At 41.0% G+C, this 20,443-nt stretch overlaps 1 protein-coding gene and 1 long non-coding RNA gene across 2 annotated transcripts in view; one reads left to right on the plus strand and one right to left on the minus strand.

Annotated features, from left to right (window-relative positions):
* cemip2 (cell migration inducing hyaluronidase 2) overlaps window positions 1–20,443 on the minus strand; it is a 28,738-nt gene that overhangs the window by 3,457 nt on the left and 4,838 nt on the right. Inside the window, exons 5-21 of the mRNA XM_046035828.1 lie at window positions 16,787–16,956; window positions 15,899–16,090; window positions 14,524–14,693; window positions 12,933–13,145; window positions 11,825–12,030; window positions 10,614–10,683; window positions 9,973–10,101; window positions 7,504–7,592; window positions 6,127–6,258; window positions 5,783–5,818; window positions 5,333–5,488; window positions 3,523–3,700; window positions 2,425–2,640; window positions 2,118–2,329; window positions 1,761–1,943; window positions 1,178–1,397; window positions 994–1,095 (exon numbers count right to left, since the gene is read on the minus strand). Coding sequence (XP_045891784.1) covers window positions 994–1,095; window positions 1,178–1,397; window positions 1,761–1,943; window positions 2,118–2,329; window positions 2,425–2,640; window positions 3,523–3,700; window positions 5,333–5,488; window positions 5,783–5,818; window positions 6,127–6,258; window positions 7,504–7,592; window positions 9,973–10,101; window positions 10,614–10,683; window positions 11,825–12,030; window positions 12,933–13,145; window positions 14,524–14,693; window positions 15,899–16,090; window positions 16,787–16,956 — 2,674 coding nt within the window. The remainder of the gene's footprint in view (window positions 1–993; window positions 1,096–1,177; window positions 1,398–1,760; window positions 1,944–2,117; window positions 2,330–2,424; window positions 2,641–3,522; window positions 3,701–5,332; window positions 5,489–5,782; window positions 5,819–6,126; window positions 6,259–7,503; window positions 7,593–9,972; window positions 10,102–10,613; window positions 10,684–11,824; window positions 12,031–12,932; window positions 13,146–14,523; window positions 14,694–15,898; window positions 16,091–16,786; window positions 16,957–20,443) is intronic.
* On the plus strand, window positions 14,602–17,548 carry LOC123960850. Its single transcript, XR_006822610.1, has 2 exons — window positions 14,602–14,740; window positions 16,763–17,548. It is a non-coding gene; the product is annotated as an uncharacterized LOC123960850 (long non-coding RNA).

The following is a 20,443-nucleotide window of genomic DNA, read 5'->3' on the forward strand; positions in this document are numbered from 1 at the left end:
TCAGCTGTCGCATTCCTTGTGTCAAGCCACTCTTGAACAAGACACAGTGTCAGAAGCGTCTCGCCTGGGCTAAAGACAAAAAGGACTGGACTGCTGCTGAGTGGTCCAAAGTTATGTTCTCTGATGAAAGTAAATTTTGCATTTCCTTTGGAAATCAAGGTCTCAGAGTCTGGAGGAAGAGAGGAGAGGCACAGAATCCACGTTGCTTGAAGTCCAGCGTAAAGTTTCCACAGTCAGTGATGGTTTGGGGTGCCATGTCATCTGCTGGTGTTGGTCCACTGTGTTTTCTGAGGTCAAAGGTCAATGCAGCCGTCTACCAGGAAGTTTTAGAGCACTTCATGCTTCCTGCTGCTGACCAACTTTATGGAGATGCAACAGGACTTGGCACCTGCACACAGTGCCAAAGCTACCAGTACCTGGTTTAAGGACCATGGTATCCCTGTTCTTAGTTGGCCAGCAAACTCGCCTGACCTTAACCCTATAGAAAATCTATGGGGTATTGTGAAGAGGAAGATGTGATACGCCAGACCCAACATTGCAGAAGAGCTGAAGGCCACTATCAGAGCAACCTGGGCTCTCATAACACCTGAGCAGTGCCACAGACTGATCGACTCCATGCCACGCCGCATTGCTGCAGTAATTCAGGCAAAAGGAGCCCCAACTAAGTATTGAGTGCTGTACATACTCATACTTTTCATGTTCATACTTTTCAGTTGGCCAACATTTCTAAAAATCCTTTTTTTGTATTGGTCTTAATATTCTAATTTTCAGAGATACTGAATTTGGGATTTTCATTAGTTGTCAGTTTTAATCATCAAATTAAATGAAATAAACATTTGAAATATATCAGTCTGTGTGTAATGAATGAATATAATATCCAAGGTTCACTTTTTGAATGGAATTACTGAAATAAATCAAATTTTGATGATATTCTAATTATATGACCAGCACCTATAGATAGATGTTTTTATACTTGAGGCCTGGCAAGCTTACAGTGATAAAGGAGCTGTTATCTCCTCTCTGCTCCTCTTTGCTGCTAAGTGACTTGACTTGTGTCTGGAGGTAGGAGGTCCATGGCTCACTGGAAAACACAAGCTGAAACACAAACACTTTGGTCAGCAGTGGTGGCTTCTGTTTTAAGCGGCTGAGCAGACGTCATCTTAAATGTAACACACACCTGTTTAGCACCGCAGCCTTTGCAGGATTGTGTACTGAGGGCTGGCATTGGCACCACTGCTGAAGGTGTCTTTGAGTACTTGGGGTAGGCCTTGGCTGAGCAGTTACAGGTCTGTTTGGAGGACGTGGTGGCCATGACCTTCACTCTTTCGCAGCCTTTTACTGAACAGTAGCTGTGACCCTCACGACCATGCCAGGCCCGAAGGTAGAGCCACAACAAGCTGGGTGTTATGGAGGAGAACAGGAGAAATAGCCAGAACATAATAAACATTCATTAGGAGGCCTCACAAAGACAAAAAAAAGGAATGGATGATAAAATTAGCTGGAATGACACTTAAGACATGTTTCAGACTTGCTCAAGCATCAGTGTGAGAAGGTTGACCTTTGCATGTCAGTGCAAGTCAGGATTAAAAGCCGAGTCAAACTCTTAAAGATTAATGTGCTCCTTCTTTTTGAGCATGCTGCAATATTTCCAAGTGTGTGTGTGTGTGTGTGTGTGTGTGTGTGTGTGTGTGTGTGTGTGTGTGTGTGTGTGTGTGTGATGGGTAAAAAAAAAAGGAGAAGATTGGATTTTGTTCTCCTACCCAACAGTCTGATCAAAGAAGTACTTCCTCTCCATCGGTCTCTTCTCAAGCTCTATGAGGGATGACACAGTGCCGTAGTCTTTGAGGTCATCAAAGGTGTTGCTTTGCCTATCGTTGATGTCGGCCATGATCTGAAATGTGGTGTCTGATGGGTAACAGAGACCCACTAGCACCCAGTCATCTCTGAGTGGGAGGAAGAGAAAGACATTACATCACACAGTTCCTCCCCCCAAGACCATGTACGACTAGTAAAAAAAAAAGTAATTACACTCGGTAGAAGTGAATAGTTATAATGTGATCAATTCAGAGAGATATGAATATCCTCATTTTCAAATCAAATGCACACTGCTTACTTACTTGTCAAAGTTGATGAGCGAGAGGACAACCTCTCTTGGCGCAGGTCCACTCCAGTGCAGAGTGTAGCTCTTGCTCATCATCAGGATGGGCTGGTACTGCTGAGACAGCGCCCCCTGGCTGTTAATTCCTCTCAGTAGCAGAGGAGCAACAGGGTATTCATCTCTGCTGATGGATAAACTGAGGCTGGAGGCTCCCTGGGTCTGGATGTACACCTGAGGGAGAGGAGGATGTGGTAGAGTGCAAGGGTTAGGAAGAGTGCACAACAACAACAACAAGGATGAGGTGTGGAGACCCTGAATTACTGTACCTGAGCGTAGCGGCCACTGCAGATCACCCCACTCCACTGAGACATGTTCACACAGCCAGGATGTTGGATCAGGTAATTGTCTGCTCTGCCAACGTAGGTGTCTCTGTAGCCCGTTACTGACCCGTCCACATCGTGAAAGATGGAGTTTTTGTCACCGTCCAGGTCGTTTTCGTCAAACCACTGCCCCGGGCGACCAAAGAACGTCCGCAGCCCCACCTGAGGATATTATTTGTGTTTCAGTGTTGTGAATGCTTCCATATACATTTCAGCACAATGAATAATAAAAGGGTTATTATTGCTTTGTGCCAACAAATTGTTTTTGCCAATGTTTGTTTGGGAGTGCTCTCTCCAACGCAGCTGCTATTTAGTAAGAACTATTACTAGCCATTTGCTTTCCATGCATATCTAAATGCAAATCTTGTTTCCCCTGGGAATAAGAAATGTAAAATACAGCCTTTTCATTTAAATTTCTGATAAACAAAAGATTTTTCAATCACTGCAGAAGGACAAGGCATTTCAATCTGGTGGCTCTTTACAGATGATCCTAATTTTAAAAGAATAAAGCCCCCCTTACATTAGTCATTTCATCTAGCAATTTACTTGATCTTTTTTAGATTGTCTGCCAGGTAGAGAGATGATTGCAACTACCAATCTAACATTTATTTTGTGGGATTGGGTGGGAGGGCTAATAAAGTTAAACTTGGGACTAAATGAGTTAAGCAATACCGTTATGGTTTAAAAGATCAGATTTGATTAGCTGAATATGCATAAAGAAATTTAGATTATATTGTTTTTTTTAAGTGTAATATATAAGTAAAGGCTGTACAATGTACTATACTGTACTACCACAAGAGGGCAACAGTGATTTAAAATGGTTTCTAAACAGGCCTGACTCTGAAAGTGGTTCCCTTTACTCCTGTAGATTCATAACTACTGTATACTAAAAATAAAAGATTGAAAACAGGACCATTAGAGTCACATGGAAAGCTCTACTTTAACATGACCCTCAGTCTCACTGTTAACAGGTTTAAACAGTAACTGTTTAGTGTGCTTATGATGTCTCAAGAGAAGTCTAATCAAACCTGGATGTTTACTCACAGAGGACTGAAAGCTGAGCTGGGACAGGTTGTTTCGTGGGGTGAGCTGCCAGGTGTTTTTCAGGTTGAATCCGACTGCGCTGGTATAACGCTCTGGCGTGGGGATGAATCCACGAAATGTACTCTGTGTAAGCCGCACTGGACCATCATAGATCTGAAAACCTCGGATTGGGAACGTCCTACAGTGGAGAGGGAGACAGCATCGTCCATAATTAGGCAAGACAATTGACAGAAATAAATGGGAGAGAACACAGTTGAAGTAAACAGAGTAACCGGAGTAAAGGGACAATCATTCAAATGGACGACCACAGGTTTTAGTCATGGAGTCTAAAGCCCAAAACTTTAAAGGAGTTTCAGAGGAACATGTTATTAAAAACCAACACATTTCAGCCAGGCCATGAACTCGCAAGGGAGCAAGACATCTAATGACAGATATGAGTTCCTCCATATTTCTTGGTCATATGGGCCATGAATCAATTTTACAATATCAAGGGTTCACTTGAAAATGACTCCAACTATGTTAACATCAGTAATGTAAACATTATAGTTGATGTAGGCCAGTGGTAAATGTTGTTTTAACATATGCTTGTGAAAGGATTATAAGAAAAGAGACCTTAATTCCAGTGCAAATAATGTGTCACATGTGTAATAATATGGAAAATGTTGAGTTGGTTAAGTTAATAAGAATGATGGTGATGTTTTTGCTTTATGTCAGATGAGAATATATGGTTGAACTGTGGATTTAATTTGTTTCTATAAAGTGATTTAAAGTCACTTGATAAACAATTGACTGGGCGATCTTATGCAGTTGCTATGAATGAAAGCTTTCTAAACTCATGTTTTAATTAAATGATCAAATTATCCATCTATTTTAGTGGAATTCTCTTCTCTCTGGCAATCAAAAAAAAAAAAAAAAAAAAAAAAAAAAAAAGAGTTACAGCTCTGGCAGTAACCACGATGACGAAAGACAAACTGACTGCGCCAGATGTCAAAGTGCGGTCAGTAAGCCTGTAAAATTGTTATAAAGTTGTACATAGTGGTGACAGTGGTCAAAAACTGACATAAACCCTAGTTCTTGAAACTAAAAAAGGCAGCTATTTGCCAGGCTCTTGTTTATTTTGCTCTTCTCTTGTATAACAGTCTCTGTAATGAGAGAGCAAGAAAGACAGAGAGAACTCTAAGGAGACCCAGAGGGAACATAAAGCTCAAAACTCTGTTCTCATTAGGACTAACCACTTACTTCGGCATGTCAGTGTATGGAGAGACTCTATGAACTTCCTCATAATGGAAGACCCATTTAAGGACGTGTGAGACCGACACACTTTGGGTTGCCAAACATCTGTCTAGTTTACTTATCAGAGGGTGAACTGTTAGTGAGATCTTCATAAAGTCCCTTCCAAAAATGATCAGAAACTCAAACTGATAAATGGTGAAATCTAGGTGAAGTTAACAAGAGATGAAGAGATAATCCACTTGCTCTTAAATAAATGCTACAATGAGTAATCCATTTCTAAGAAACCACATAAGTGTTGCCACCACAGTTTGTCATATCATCACTGGAAAGAAGTCAGTCAAAATAGAACTTCCTTTCACAAGTCCACCGCAGTTTGAAGCAGCTGTAGCAGTCTCATCTGTCCATCTACATGACTGCCTCGCTGGTTCTCTCTTCCTTATTTGTTTTTCCCAGCGCTATCCCCTGCAATTCCTAAAAAAACTCAGATTTTTCCCTGAGTTCCTCACATATATCTTTCCTCCTTTCATCAACTTATCCCTCCTTCTGTTTGCCCTCACTCCCCTATCCCTCCCCTCACCTGTTTCTAGGCAGTGTCCTCATCTTTGCATCAGCCCCTCCTGGGCCCCAGTATTTATTCTGCCCTCCATTGGTCCCTCGGTTTCGGCTTTCACCCACAAACAGAGACTGCGTTACCTCCTGGCTGGAGCCTTCATCCTTCGGATAGCTGCCATCGCTGGAGAAGGAGGAGATAAGGGCATTAAAAAAATTGTATACCATACACATATGTAAACATGTTTATAATGTTTCTTAGGGATGGTAAAGAAGGAAAGAAGTAGCACAGTGTTATGTAAGAAAGACATGCTTGTGACTACACAGGAACTTTAATGTGTCTGCTTTTTGCTTACTATCTATCAATCATGAGGGATTCTTGGCAAGTTCATCTGGCAGGGAGAGAAGGAATATTGCTAATATGGCTGAATAAAATCACAAGACTGTATGACCAGAATGATTTAGATTTAGTACACACCTGGCAAAGGATAATCCCACTCCATTGTCTGCAAAGCTGTTCAGAGAAAGAACAGAGGTATTTGTTTTACAAAATGTAGTAAAGTAAATGAAATAACCTGAGGTGAGAGTGTGCTGCTATTACAGCATTTAATGAGTGCATATAAAATAAAGTGGAATCTTCTGATAATGTATTCAAAATCTCATCTGATATCCGTCACAGGGAGTTGTGGTTACATTCAGTCACACTACAAGCACAAACTGGTAACATTTTTATGACACCCTCCTTTAATTTTTCATCAGAAACATCCTCCTGTCTCTATAAGAAATTACATGAATCACATCACAGCCTATGAGCCGTCTCACCCAGAGTTCTGGATGACGATGTCACCTCCCCGTATCCACGCTCCTAAGTCATTGTTCTTGAAGGAGATGAGAGTGTCAATGACCGCCGCCACCCGAGGACGGTTAGGGTCAGCATTCTGGTGTGGACGGAATCTGACAAAACACACGTGAAAATATACAAACGTTTCTATTATTAGCCCTGTGACCTTCCATTGACTACATCCGTTAGCTCTCAAGCCTTCATCTTTACCACAATGGCACAGCTCATTTTTTCCATTAATTGTTCTGCACATATGGTCCTTATGTAGGTCAATGCACAAGACAGCACACATGTACACGCAAGATAAATTTAGCCAATTTAACTTTTGGAGGGTTACGAGGGACTAATGGGTCTGATAATCATATCGTCATCATACTATAAATCCACATAGACATAATTTATAACTAGACTAAAAGTTTAAAGCCCCACTGTTGAACTCTTTTAGACTGCGGGCTTCAATGCTCACTACCTCCCACAATGCACAATGCGGGTGGTATTACAGAAGAGGACATTGTGCCATCAAATACAAGACAATACTCCCCTTGGGAGCATGAATGTGCCTAGAAAAGTTTTATGGTCATCTGCCAATTAGATTAGGAAATATATTGTGTAAACCAAAAATAAATTATTTGTAGTCTTCAAAAATTGACTCATCTTTCTTTAGCCTAATGGTGGTGCTCCATTCGGATCAGAAACATCTCCCTCTCTCTCTCTCTCACTTATGCAAGATTTATACTTAGAACACATTTTAACATTTAAAATTCTCCCCCTCATGCCTCTGAACATACACACACACGCGCGCGCGCACACACACGCGCACACACAGTGTGCCAGCAGTCTCAGTGGACACGTAAGATTTTTTCCGTCTAGTTGAGGGCTCTATTTGGGTAGGGAGCTGCAGAGAGGAAATTCTATCTGTGAAGCCTTGTTTTCTCTGTCAACACAAACCTGACAGACCTTCCACTAAAATGCAGTAACAGAGTATAAAGCCATCTATCTATCCCAGTCAATGGCCATATACCCTAGTAGATATAGAGTAGGGAGTTATAAATTACTTAATTCACAAACAGTTATTGACAGTGGCATTAAACAAATACATTAGTAAACCACAAATGCCTTATTATTTAGATAATGTAAATGTGCACCATGATGCATATGATCCGTCTAATGGTGCACAGTTACAGGTTTTGGGCAAAATACAGTCCACTAGTCAGTTATAAGTAACTACCCATTTACATAACACTTCCAACTACTCGAAATATCCAAAATAATAAAAACAACTCTTGGGAGTTATTAATATCTCTTTACACAGTGTTAAATAACACATCTCTATACTATGTAAAATGCTACATACACACCTGGCATTGTTATCTAGACACAGGTATTCCCGGGGGTCTGCAGCACTAGCATTGGTGGTCTTCACTCCTTTATCAATGAACAGCCCTGCCTAGGAAGATGAAAATATGATTACTTTAAAATGGCAAAATTTCTTTAAAAATATGGTTGGAGATTCAAGATGGGCCAAAGGTCTATTTGTTTTGGATTAACATAAACAAGACTACCAGTATATTGTACAGTGTGGGACCTGAGGCAATAATAAATGTACTAAATTTAAATCCTGGGCTAACACAATGCTGTACTGTGGAAAGTAGGAAAATTGGTAAACAGAATTCCTGTGAATAATTTAATGTACATCAACATCCACATCATCCACAACAAATGGGTAAGTTTTATATGTTTAAAAAATGAATTGTAAAATAAATGAAAGGAAAAATGTAATATGTCTGTGTGTTTGTGTGTCTTATGTATATGGAACTCTGTGCTCTGAGTTAGTCCTGTGGTATAAGTGAGGTATAGTTTTAAAGCTTGGGGCTCCTTCCTCTATAAGAGGGGTTGCTGTGGTCAGGCTAGACAAAGAACTTACAGTTCACCTGCCCGACTTCTGTCATTACACAACAGAGCACTATTGTAGACCCTACGTGTGTGTGTGTGTGTGTGTGTGTGTGTGTGTGTGTGTGTGTGTGTGCGCGCGCGTGTCCATGCCTCTTTCGGGCAAGAACCAAGTGAGTAAGCAGAGAATTATGTGCAATCTTATTTCACAAATTATAAACACTGTATTTCTCTTGTCTCTACAAAACACAGAGACAGAGACGTTGAGGTTTAGCACAGCCTGGCATAATGTATTGTATATGCAGGAGAAAGCACATACTTAATAAATATACAGAGGGTAAAATTAGTATCGAACATGTCACTATTTTTCTCAGGAAACATATATTTCTAGAGTTGCTACTGACACATGAACTTTTCACCAGATGTTGGTAACAACCCAAGTAATCCATTCTTACAAAAAAACAAATAAGTTAAGAAATTAAGTAACGTGTAATAATGTGAAATGACACAGGGGGAAAAAAAGTATTGAACACATGAAGAAAGGGGAGGTGCAAAAAGGCATGGAAATCCAAGACACCAGCCGAAATCTATCAGTAATTAGAAAGCAATCCTACCCCATGTCAGTGCAAATTAATATCAGCTAGTTTAGTCCCAACTGATGGCCTATAAAAAAGTGTGTCATTACAAAGTTGTCACACAAGGAACTTTTCATGATGGGTAAAAGCAAAGAGCGCTCTCAATACCTTTGCAACCTTATTGTTGCAAAACATGCTTATGGCATGGGTTACAAAAGGATTTCTAAATTTCTGAATGTTCCAGTGAGCACTGTTGGGGCCATAATCCGGAAGTGGAAAGAACACAATAAACTGGCCATGACCAGGTGCTCCTCGCAAGATTTCTGACAGATGAGTGAAAAGAATTATCAGAAGAGTTGTCCAAGAGCCAAGGACCACTAGTGGAGAGATTCAGAAAGACCTGGAATTGGCAGGTACAATTGTTTCAAAGAAAACAATAAGTAATGCACTCAACTGCCATACCCTGTATGCACACTCACCACGCAAGACTCCATTGCTGAAGAAAAAGCATACTGAAGCTCATTTACAGTTTGCTGCACAACATTTTGGACAAGCCTGTGAAATATAGTCTGGTCAGGTGAGAGCAAAATTTAACTCTTTGGATGACACCATGTTTGGAGGAGAAATGGCACTGCACATCACCCCAAAAACACCATACCAACAGTGAAGCCTGGAGGTGGGAACATTATGGTGTGGGGTTATTCAGCATATGGTACTGGCAAACTTCATATAATTGAAGGAAGGATGAATGGCAAAATGTACCGAGACATTCTTTATGAAAATCTGCTGCCATCTACAAGGATTATGAAGTTGAAATGAGGGTGGACATTTCAGCAAGACAATGATCCCAAACACACAACCAAGGAAACTCTCAGTTGGTTAAAGATAATGAAAATAAAGCTGCTACAATGGCCCAGCCAATCACCTGACTTTGACCCAATTGAAAATATATGGAACGAACTAAAGATCAGAGCTCATAGAAGAGGCCCACGAAGCCTTCAAAATATGAAGAAGTTTGTGTGGAAGAATGGGCCATAATCACAGGGACCACAGGCAAAGTCAGGTCCCTGCTCCCCACAGACGCCGTCTTAAAGCTGTCATTACCAACAAAGGCTTTTGTACGAAGTAATAAATAAATTTAAGGAAGTGTGTTCAATACTTTTCCCTGTGTCATTTCACATTATTACACATAACTTAATTTCTGAACTTATTTGTTTGTTTGTCTTTGTATGTATGGATTACTTGGGTTGTTACCAATATCTGGTGAATTTCATGTCAACAGCACCTTTAAAAATATGTTTTTAAAGGTGACATGTTAAACTTTTTTTACCTGCTGTATATAATAAGCAACACTGATGATACCTTAAAGTTGGAGTGTACACGGTTGTTGTAAAAAATTCCCAGGGGAGTGAGCTCTGCCTTGGTCTCTGGTACAAGCCCATGAGAGTCCCCGGTGGAAGAGCTATGGAACACAAACCATATGCCAGCGTCCTGCGACAGGAAGGAAGAGTAGAGAAACGAGGTGATAAATGAGACAAGTCGTATTGTCTATGGCAAAACCACAGAAAGAATAAACCAGGGGGGTAAGAGCTCATATGAGCTCAATGGCTCATTAAAGTTTAAAGGTACAACAGATATTGACAGACAATCTAAATATCACACACATACCCCCAACCAATATGTAGTACTTTACAAATCCCTCCCCAGTGGACGTCCACACTGAAGAAATGAGGGATCTTCGTCTTCTACTTTCTCATTAGAGGTCTCACTATTCTATTGGACACTAAAGCCTTTTCCCAAATCCCATTTTATTGATGGATCACTTTATTATGAACATGAAAATGTTTAATTTTCATTGTGAAAAGTTCAGGAACACCAAAGCCAGTGCAGCTTCACCTAATACACTGCAGTTCATATACCAATAAGGGGATCATCTTGTTGGTCATTAATTTTTATTAATCCTTTATAAAAAGTTATATCTTATAAAACTCTGATGTTATTACCTGAGAACCAGCAGCGGCGTTGCTGATGAGATTGTTGTTAGGGTTGGCGATCCAGAAAGTTGAAACTGCCCTGGAAAACACCCCCGCCACACACGCATGGAAAGAGACAGAGACATGCATGCAGAAAAAATATATTAAAAAGGCAGTACCTTGGCATAACAGACTATGACTAATAAGCAGAAGACAGACGTCAAAGAAAATCTGTGATCTTTCAAATTTCCCCCCTTAATCCACCTCTCCAAGATAAACCCTGGACAGGGACAGCTCAGCCAACACACACACACACACACACACGAGGCACTTTCCTTGCACTTGCTCCGACCCGTGGAGAGTAGGGGTTGTTATTGCATGGATAGAACCGCCCTGCCAATATCTCTCACACACTACATTTCTAACTACAGTATCTCTTTCACATGGACATGCACCCTCTGTCTTCTCTCAAGGTACGTCTGCACTATATCAACAGGTTTCCCACACTGACACTTGACTGAGAGTTGTGGCACAAAATCATTTGTGTTGATTTGGCCCCACTGTTCAGTGTTTTCAAAGATAAGGTAGTTGCCCGTTGTCTACTATGTTTCCCTCCTTAAACATCAAGCTACTTTAGAGTCAAGATGTTGGCTTATTCGTAGCTCTGTGTTTGGCAAGTGTCTTTGTGCTGTCCCTACTATTATCTGTCATTACAATAATCCTCAGTCTTATGCTTAACAAAGCCCCAGGGTTGCAGCTGTTGATGGTGGATGGATTAGGCCTTTTATATTAAAAGGATAATAAGAAATAGCCGTTCTCTTCAGTGCTATATATGAAAATGGACCTCCATGTCTACATGATGGTGGTTCAGAAAGTCTGCACTGTCTGTACTACCTACATCACTACTAAACAGGACAATTTGTGACCACCAAGTAAAAAAACACACCCTCAAATTTAAGCGTAATGTATTAATGTTTCTGACATGATGGTGGAAGTTAAAAACTGTCATGACTACTTTATTTACTCTGATGGGTGTGTAAACTTCTAAATAAAAAACAGATTTTTGCACCCACACTTTGATAACACCATTTATATAACTAGTCCTATAAGTCCTTGTCCTAAGTTACTGAATTGCTGTTGTTTTGAAGATGGTACAGAAACTCACGTAGTCTTTTATCACTTGGCTCAGTCCTCATATCTCTCACCAGAGAAAATACTAAGTAATTATTCTAATCTCTTACTTGCACTCTGTGCTGGGTGAGGGTGTGTAGCCCTTGTAGACTTTGTCCTTGATGCTGGTGCAGAGAGTCTCATTGCGATCAGTGGGCAGCAGGGTCCCAGGTCGAGTCAGCAGGCCAAGGTTGTGGTAGAAAGTGTTACGCTGCTCAATCCCGTCTTCAAGGAAGAAACAGTGACCCAAAGTGTCGTAGCCCACAGTGTTTTTCACCTGGGTCAAAAAAAGATCACATGATATTAAAAGAGAAAAAAAATAATCACCATATGAGGATTTTTAGAGCTTTTAGAGGTCTCAACAGGAAAGAAAATAAGTACTTTATGGCAATCTTTCCCTTTCCATGGAAGAGGTAGTTCACAACTAATGGAAATATGCAGAAAATCCTGGTAAACAAGAGGGCTAAGACAACATTTGTTAGGCCCTCTTGGAATCATCAGCAACCCGCAGGAAAATTAAGTATGTTCCAACTGCTAGATGTGCGTGCCTCCTTAAATACTTCAAATTCCTGAAAAAAATTCAGGAACCCATCTGAAGCTATGTAGAGACTGATGGTATCAAGAGAGTCACAGTGCCAGAAGGGAAACAGGAAAAATAACAGAGTCAAATAATGTTAGTAAATTCCATTTCCCACATGCAGCTTGGAAGAATGCTTTCAATCCTATGGCCTCAAGGACAAAAGTTAACCTATCACCGTTTGACGTCAAGATGGAGCATAACTCTCTCACATGCAACCACAAGCGCACACATGCAAACATGCACACACGCACACAAAGACATTGTGATTTTGCAGTTGACCAACTGCAAACTGAGGGACTAATAAGGGGGATTAATTGTAAACAAGTGTACCTGTTTCCATAGAGACCTCTGGGCAGATAATTGTATAATGGAGCAAGATATGGGACAGGAAGGTTTCAAAAGGAGGAAACCAGCCATTACAGTAATCCTGTGATGGAGGCTTAAACTGATGAGTTTTCAACAGCTAACATCACATGGTACTTATTAGTGAGAGCTCTCTCACACATCCTCCAAACATACAGACGTTTTCATGTGTCTACAGCAGCCTGTTCTTTCCTCACATACATTATACAGTTACTCATCACACAAGCGTTACTAACCAGCAAACCGTTGGTGGCGTGGATGGTGAGGCAGCGGGAGAAGGAGTGGTGTATAGACAGTCCGTCCACATAGGTTGGCTCCCGGTAGCCTCCCCTCTGGTCCACATCCCCACACATGTGGAAGTGGAGAGGGTAGCGGCTTTTCTCGCCCTGCTGGCCCATGTTCTTCAGCTCCACGTGGGACAGATGCACCGATGAGAAGTTACCAAAGATCTGTGTGTGTGGGGGAGAGGGAGAGGGAGAGGGAGAGGGAGAGAGAGAGAGAGAGAAGAGAAAGAAAAGCCGGGAGTGGAGTCGCAAAAGAGAAAGCGATTTTAAAATCAATCAAGCAAGAACAATGAGCTATTATACACCGCTAAGTAAATTAAACTGGGATTGTGAATGGTAACACAAGGTTTATATTATGGCACAAAAGTAGGTTCACTGCCTACCCACTCTGGTTCATTTAAAGGTTTAACTCTACAGTGTGATTTTCTTTGTTTGTCTATGATACCGCAGGGATATGAACTATAGCTCTGTTGGCATCATGCTCCATTGGGCCAAACTGCGCCAAAACCACTGATGTTCCTCTTGACGAATAAGAAATGTGAGTTATCGAAGCACAAACTAAAAGCTAAACACACATAGGGATGCAAATATGCAAAACACAAATGGACAGGGGAGCAAATAAAGTTAAACATGAACGTCAAATAATCCAGTACAAATATGCTGTATAATGCTCCCTGGGAGGTCTTTTTGGGGGTATGGCATAATCCACACAGCCTGGTTCCTGTTAAGGAGGTATTGGTCAATCCCTCCAGCACACTATAACTCTGCCACATATACACACGCACGCATTTGCACACTTTGATAAAAACTAATAGTTTCTACAGTATATTCACTGCACATGGTGCCTCAAGACATACGTTCTTGCTGTATACACATGCATGCAAAGGCACACGTATGCATAAGTTCTTGCATTCACTTATACATATTTCACACAACAGACTGACAAGACTGCCAAAAGTGTTATCTACAACCATCTATGTCCAGATGGTAGTAGTGTGAAAAATGAATAGAGATAATGTGCAATGGCGAATGCTGTTTGTGTAATGGCTGTTAGTTAGTCTGTTAGTTTAGGGGTGGGGGATGTCAAAAATTCTAAAGACATAGAGCCTAAAGAATGTTAATGTGTATTTGCCACCAAAGCGAATGAAATCATACCACCATTTACCAAATTACAGTGAACTCATTGTCTATGTAGAGACCTGTGTAGGTCAAGGAGGATATGATAGTCCAGTTATTGCTGTGTTTGACCTGAATCTGTCACCTGTCTTCAGTGCTTTTAAATGAAGTGTCAGCAATAAAAATAAAAGTATGACATGTAGTGAAAGAGAGATGAACTGGAAACATGAATGATCCCTCTTATTTAGGAAGGCGTATAAATATAGAATGTATGAACACTTTAGTTCTGCAGTATGTAAACTGACATGCAGATAACTGCAGACACAGTGACTGAAACATGCAGACTCGTACATAAGCACATATAGACATAAAGCACAATCTAAATAAGGGCCTGTGCTATAAAATCACACACACACAGATTGCACACCTTGATGTGGCCTCCATAGGTGTCGTGGCTGTAGAACTGGCACATGTTGTTTCCATAACATGACTTTTCCATTTCTCCGTAGATGAGAATGTTTCTGGAGAGCAGAGCCACTTCAGCCCTCATGTCGACTCCATCTATGATCTCTCCAACATGGTTATACTGAGGCTTCCCTGGGCAGAACAGACAGACAGGAGTCTTGGTCATATGCTACAACTAGGTAAAATTCTCACCATTGCACAAAACTTGTTTAAGTCATTACTCTGAATGATTAGAAATGTCATTCATTTCATTCCATCTCCTCCAAAGAAAGCAGAAAAGAAAATGAACACAAATTAATTTAATTTTACTGTATAATATAACATTTGGTTTCAAAGTCTTAAGGAACATTTTTTAGTCATACTGAGACCTTCTCTCTAAAATACCAGCCTAATATAAAAATGTAGGGGCAGGTAGGGGCGTTTAAACTAAATTAAGGTATTATATTTCTGAAACTGGTGTGCTTCCAACTGTCAACCACAGGAAGTATGCCTAGCAGCACTCACTCAAACATAAATACATACCCACACCATAAAACCAACCAACCAAAATAATAAGACATGTAAAAGCAATAGTAATCAAAATCACACAAAACTAAATAATCAGTTGGAAAGTACCCTTGCCAACAGGGGGCAGCTGCCAATGATAACGCACAGCAGTAGTCCAGCTGCTCAGCCCTTCCTCGAGGCAGCAACACAAAAATTAGGCACGTACACACACATTAATACACCCTTCTCCAGGAAGGGAGTTGGCGTTTGTTGACAAGAGAAGAATGAGATCAGGAAACATGTCTAATAGAGAGATGGACAAAAAGTAACTAACAGATTGCAGAGGAAGGCAGAGGATGTGAAGCAGAGGCGATCTAAATCCACACAACCACTGTGGTTATTATAAGAGGAGGTTACCATTGAAACATGAGCTGACTATGTCTTTTAGGCCTCCTCCAATAAACTTACAGCACCATAACATCTGAACAGGAAATGAGATCTCTCTGGACCCAAGCATTAGCAGCACTACATCTGCTCATCACATTTATTGCCTATATTTAAGAATTAGTATAACATGTTCTATGTCTTCTCCTGATGCTGCTGCTGGCTTAACATTGGTCATGAGTTTTCTTATCTAATATGAAATATGTCTGTACTGTACTTACCAGATGTCTTCCTTCCTTTTTTCTTTTAAACATGCAGTACAAGTCAAACCTCAAGCCACACATATGAAAGGAGTGCGCCCTCAGAAAGCAAACACTAACACAGACAAAGCCAGTTTTGGTTTGCAACCACGGCAACCAAACCTATTCTCTAAGGGCACACACACACACCACTGTCCTCTCTCTCACCTTGTATCCTGACCTGCCTGCTGTTGCAGTGAGGGCAGGGCAACAGGGTAAACTCTTCCGCCTGGTGCATGGAGTAGTCTGTGCTGGCAACTACAATCTGATCCCCGGGTCGCCAGGTCTGCTGCACTTCATCCTGCAGGTTCAGCACCACCTGGTCCACAGCATCCACCTGGAAGCCTGAGATGGGGAAACCTGGGGGGGCATGGCACTATAGTTAAAAATAAACTGATTCTGATGCATTTTATTATGTGTAATAGCTATGGATTATATCTTGTTTTAAAGATTAAAGATAACCATGATTTTCCTCATAGACTGCAGTTAATAAAATAGTTGTGGTCGATATCTACCAAAATACTTATGTAGAGAAAGAAAGTTAGTTAATCCCTGGAATTTTACAAGGTGTAGGCATGCACAGCCGTAATAAATAAACACAGCGTGTGTGCTAGTGCCTCACCCAAACCCCCCATACACTGCCCACCCACACACACTAACAGCTGCTTTCAGACCTGGTATTTGTCATAACGGCAGGGTCACAAAAATACTGTCACCCACACAGTCACAAGAATGTCTTCCATGTCCAGATGATTGATTTGTAAAGCAGTTGGCTTTTGGTAAACTCCATCCCTCAGCCTGTCACCCTCCTCCAAACCCTTTTCCCCCTTCAAAGCTCCCCTCCATTTCACCTGAACAGCTTCCATGATAATTAAGCCTGTTATTGTGAATAACTACAGACAAATAGCACCAAACATAGATGACCTACACAAAATGACAGAGGGCACAAACTAAGCACTAAGATGTATCACTATGTATTTTTGTAATTGCTGTCAACACTGAAACATATATGTCCATCTGCTTTTGAAATAGATTCCCTCATACGCTGTTTCTCACCATTCTTCCACTCGCTGAAGGCGGTGACTGAGAAGCCCACTCCGTCCACGGTGGTGAAGTTCCGCCTTGCCAGAGCTCTCCCTCCTGTGTCGTGGTTTTCATGCTCCCTAACGTCCTCTGAACATGACGCGTTACCACCGCCTACAACAGAGACCAAAGCCCACGCCTGTCTGGAGAGACCAGAGGGATGAAGAGAAAAGTGGGAGAGTCACAAAGGAGAGGGAATCATTTTCAGGCGTTACTGTGCAAAGAGTACTTTCACACATCCATATCAAAGAACAATGAAAAAATGACGATGAAAATGACCTTGACGTGTAGCTGATAGTGACTCCAAGCTCACTGTCAACACTCATTACTGGTTCATTATTACATCACTTGTTTTTTTACATCAGCTGGCTCACATTTGGGCACAAACATAAACACACAGAAATAACAATAAGAACATCATGACACTTCACATGGCCGATTCAATCACAGTCTTGTAGTTTTATGTCAAATCCTATTAATGAGAATATAACTTTGCACCAAAACTTATTTGGGACAAACGACCCTAACCAACATTTTAAGCAACTTGAAGGTAATGGTAGCTGCAGTAGCTAGAGGCAGCACCAGAATTAGTGGACCGGTCTCAGTGTAGGAGGGTTTCAGTGAAACAGTCAACAGGAGTATTAAAATCAAGTTTACGTAATATCTTACAGATGTGACAGTTAGTCCGATAAAGGGTGTGGCCTGAACTGCATAATAAAGTTTCTCTGTGTTTGAGTGCCTGTGTGTGTGTGTGTCAGGCATCAGCGTGAAGATGTGTCGATCATACATACAAATCCCTTCCATTGAGACTATAGATACGCCAGATGCATAACAGACAGACAGGGTATCTGTAAAAGACATTAAACTAGTGTAATGCCCTGAAGGCAGAGAAACGCCTGTGATTAGCCTGAAGTAGGATAGGATGTGAGAGAGGAGCAGGCGAGTGAATGTCAGAGTGAAAAGTCATGTAATAATAAAGAGACAATGAGAGATAGAAAACTAACGAAAGGATATTAGATATGTCAAGGGATTATTAAAATGAGGACAGAGGATTTTCAGGAAGGGTGTTCATATGGCTCAGAGAAAAAAAATGGGTGTACCTGCAACTTTTCTCCAATTCCTCCCTTCTCACTACATTCCTCACTATCTTATAAATTGGGTCATGTCAAGAAAATAATTCACTGAATAAGATTACAATGATTAAATAAGGAGAGGCTGAAATAATTTGAGCGGAGGAGCTTGAGGGTGTGGATGGCGAAAGGGATTGGGCGTGCTTTTTGTGGGCGTATGACCTACATCAAGACAGTGCCACTTGCGGCCTTGGCTATTTAAAATTTCATAGCTTCTAAAGAATGACTTGTTGCTTTTTTGTTGTCCAGCATTAGCTGATTGAGTCCAAACATGCTTTAAGCCCATTTGATAATCATGGATATAAATATATATATTAAAGCCATTGTTCTAAACTATGGCATGACCTTTAAACACTTTAAACACAAACTGACCCTGACCAAAATGACATTTCCGCACTATTTAATGATTCAGTAGCCTATTTTTAAACCTATAAAATCATTTCTGGGTAGGAGACCAGGCTAGAGGGAAGTAATCTCAGCAAAAGTCTCTTGTTTCCACTGAGGCACTGCTTGGCCCATTCCACATAGAGTAAACAGTACTAAATGCACCTTTACACGCAACTCTCAAGCTCAGTTTCATCAGGTACTATGATGGACCTGCAGAAAAGCATGCAATTCACTGTACATTTGAACACCACACAAAAGCTGAATCTACTCCTTGGACAACGATCTTTGAAATAATTAAATCCACAAACGACAACCAAAGTGAGGTCAGAATTACAATGGTTAACTACAAACTCCCCCAGAATATTAGCAGCAGTTTGGGATACTATCAACTCCAACATGCCTGTGTCCATATCTGTCTCTGTTCATAATAACTGTGCCCACTGCCATAATCACAACCTAAACACGTCTTCTTGTAGATGACAGAGCCCCTGAGTCATGGCATTGCGCACCCCATTGATACACAAACAGAATCCATCTGGGGATCCACCCCAGTATGTGGGTTTTCCTGTTGGGGGGGGGGGGGAGTCTTTTTATCTTGAGGCTGCTGATATGCCTTTTATAAATCAACCATAGATGAGCAAGCAAAAATTCGAGGCACAAAAAGGATATAAGTAAGAGTGGCTGTTTCACGGTTTCCATTTGCAACATCCTTGATTTCATGTTCATCACCATTTTAACAACCTCATTGTTTGACAGGAATGAGCAAATGTGCAGAGGGCAGAGGTGAATTCACTACAGACAGGCATGGACGTGTGTTTATTTGTGTGTCAGTGCTCTCTTGAGTGACAAAGATTGAAACAGGGGGTCAACAGGCGTGAGGCAGGAGCCAACTAATTCATGTATCTGAGCCAGGAAGAATAGTTGACGCTACTGAGGTTAACCTTTGGAAATTTGAAGTCATTTGGGAAATGTGTTTGTTATTGTTTATTTTAAATCAAGGATAAGTTGGAGATCACAAGGGGTTAAAGAGGTTCATAAAACATGCCCTAGAGTACCCAGGTATGTATGGTGTTGCAGCACTGCTGCAAAAATAACAAAAAGCATTGGAATAAATAAAATCACCACTATATTGTTCCAGCTATTTATTCACAACATGCTATTACATGTCATAAACAGATCTACACTTCATTATACTCAATTCTATAGGTCAAATGCCTTTACCCTGTCTTTCAGCCTAAAATCACTCAGCCTAATATAGTGTGACTTTAATGACACATTAAACTGCATGCTTGCTCATCATTCCTCCTACCACAAGCAATTCCACAGAAAAGCTTTAGAAGAGAGTGCAACACACACACACACACACACACACACTACAACACACACACACACACGTCTGATCTGGTGAAACCACTGTGCTGTGGATTTGAGGGGGTTTGTTTGAAGACTTGGCACCTACTCCCACAGGCGAAATGTGACACGGGAGAATCTGGCGTAGCACTTGGCTTTTCAGCCAACCAAGGACCAAACCAGGCCGAGCTACAAATAACTCCACTTTCCACTGAAAGAAACACATATGTGCATACATGTGTGACAGTAACAGAGGAACTAATGTAAAGTTAAAAAACAATTCTCTCATTTTATGAGCTTAAAGCAAGCATTAGCTCACATGGACAGGACTACACTCTATGTCAAGCTTCCAATATTTGTCCTTTTGAGGGAACAAGGACATAAAATCTCTTGAATCGTCACATTTTGCACAAATCCTGGAAACCTTCTGACCATGACCCCTTTATCCTGTGCGAGCTTCCTTTTCTGGCAAAGCATGGTACGGCGGAAACACAGGCAAAACAGGAAGAGGAATAACCAGGAACAATTCAGGGACATCCTAAATGAAAGGATAGACACATGAAAAAATAATATTTTTTCCAGGGAGGAAACAAAATGCTGGTATTGTCAGTCCACGAACTGGGACCTCAAAGGCGAGGGGTCTTCCTTGAGTGGTTAAACAAAAACACATTAACCTCCTTATCAGACCCAGGAGACCAAAAACAAACAAAACACTCCCAAAGACTTGCAAAAACACACCATGGAGAACCACTACAAACTCTCC

Source organism: Micropterus dolomieu, linkage group LG21 (genome assembly GCF_021292245.1).
Source record: "Micropterus dolomieu isolate WLL.071019.BEF.003 ecotype Adirondacks linkage group LG21, ASM2129224v1, whole genome shotgun sequence".
In the NCBI taxonomy this organism is placed as follows: Eukaryota; Metazoa; Chordata; class Actinopteri; order Centrarchiformes; family Centrarchidae; genus Micropterus; species Micropterus dolomieu.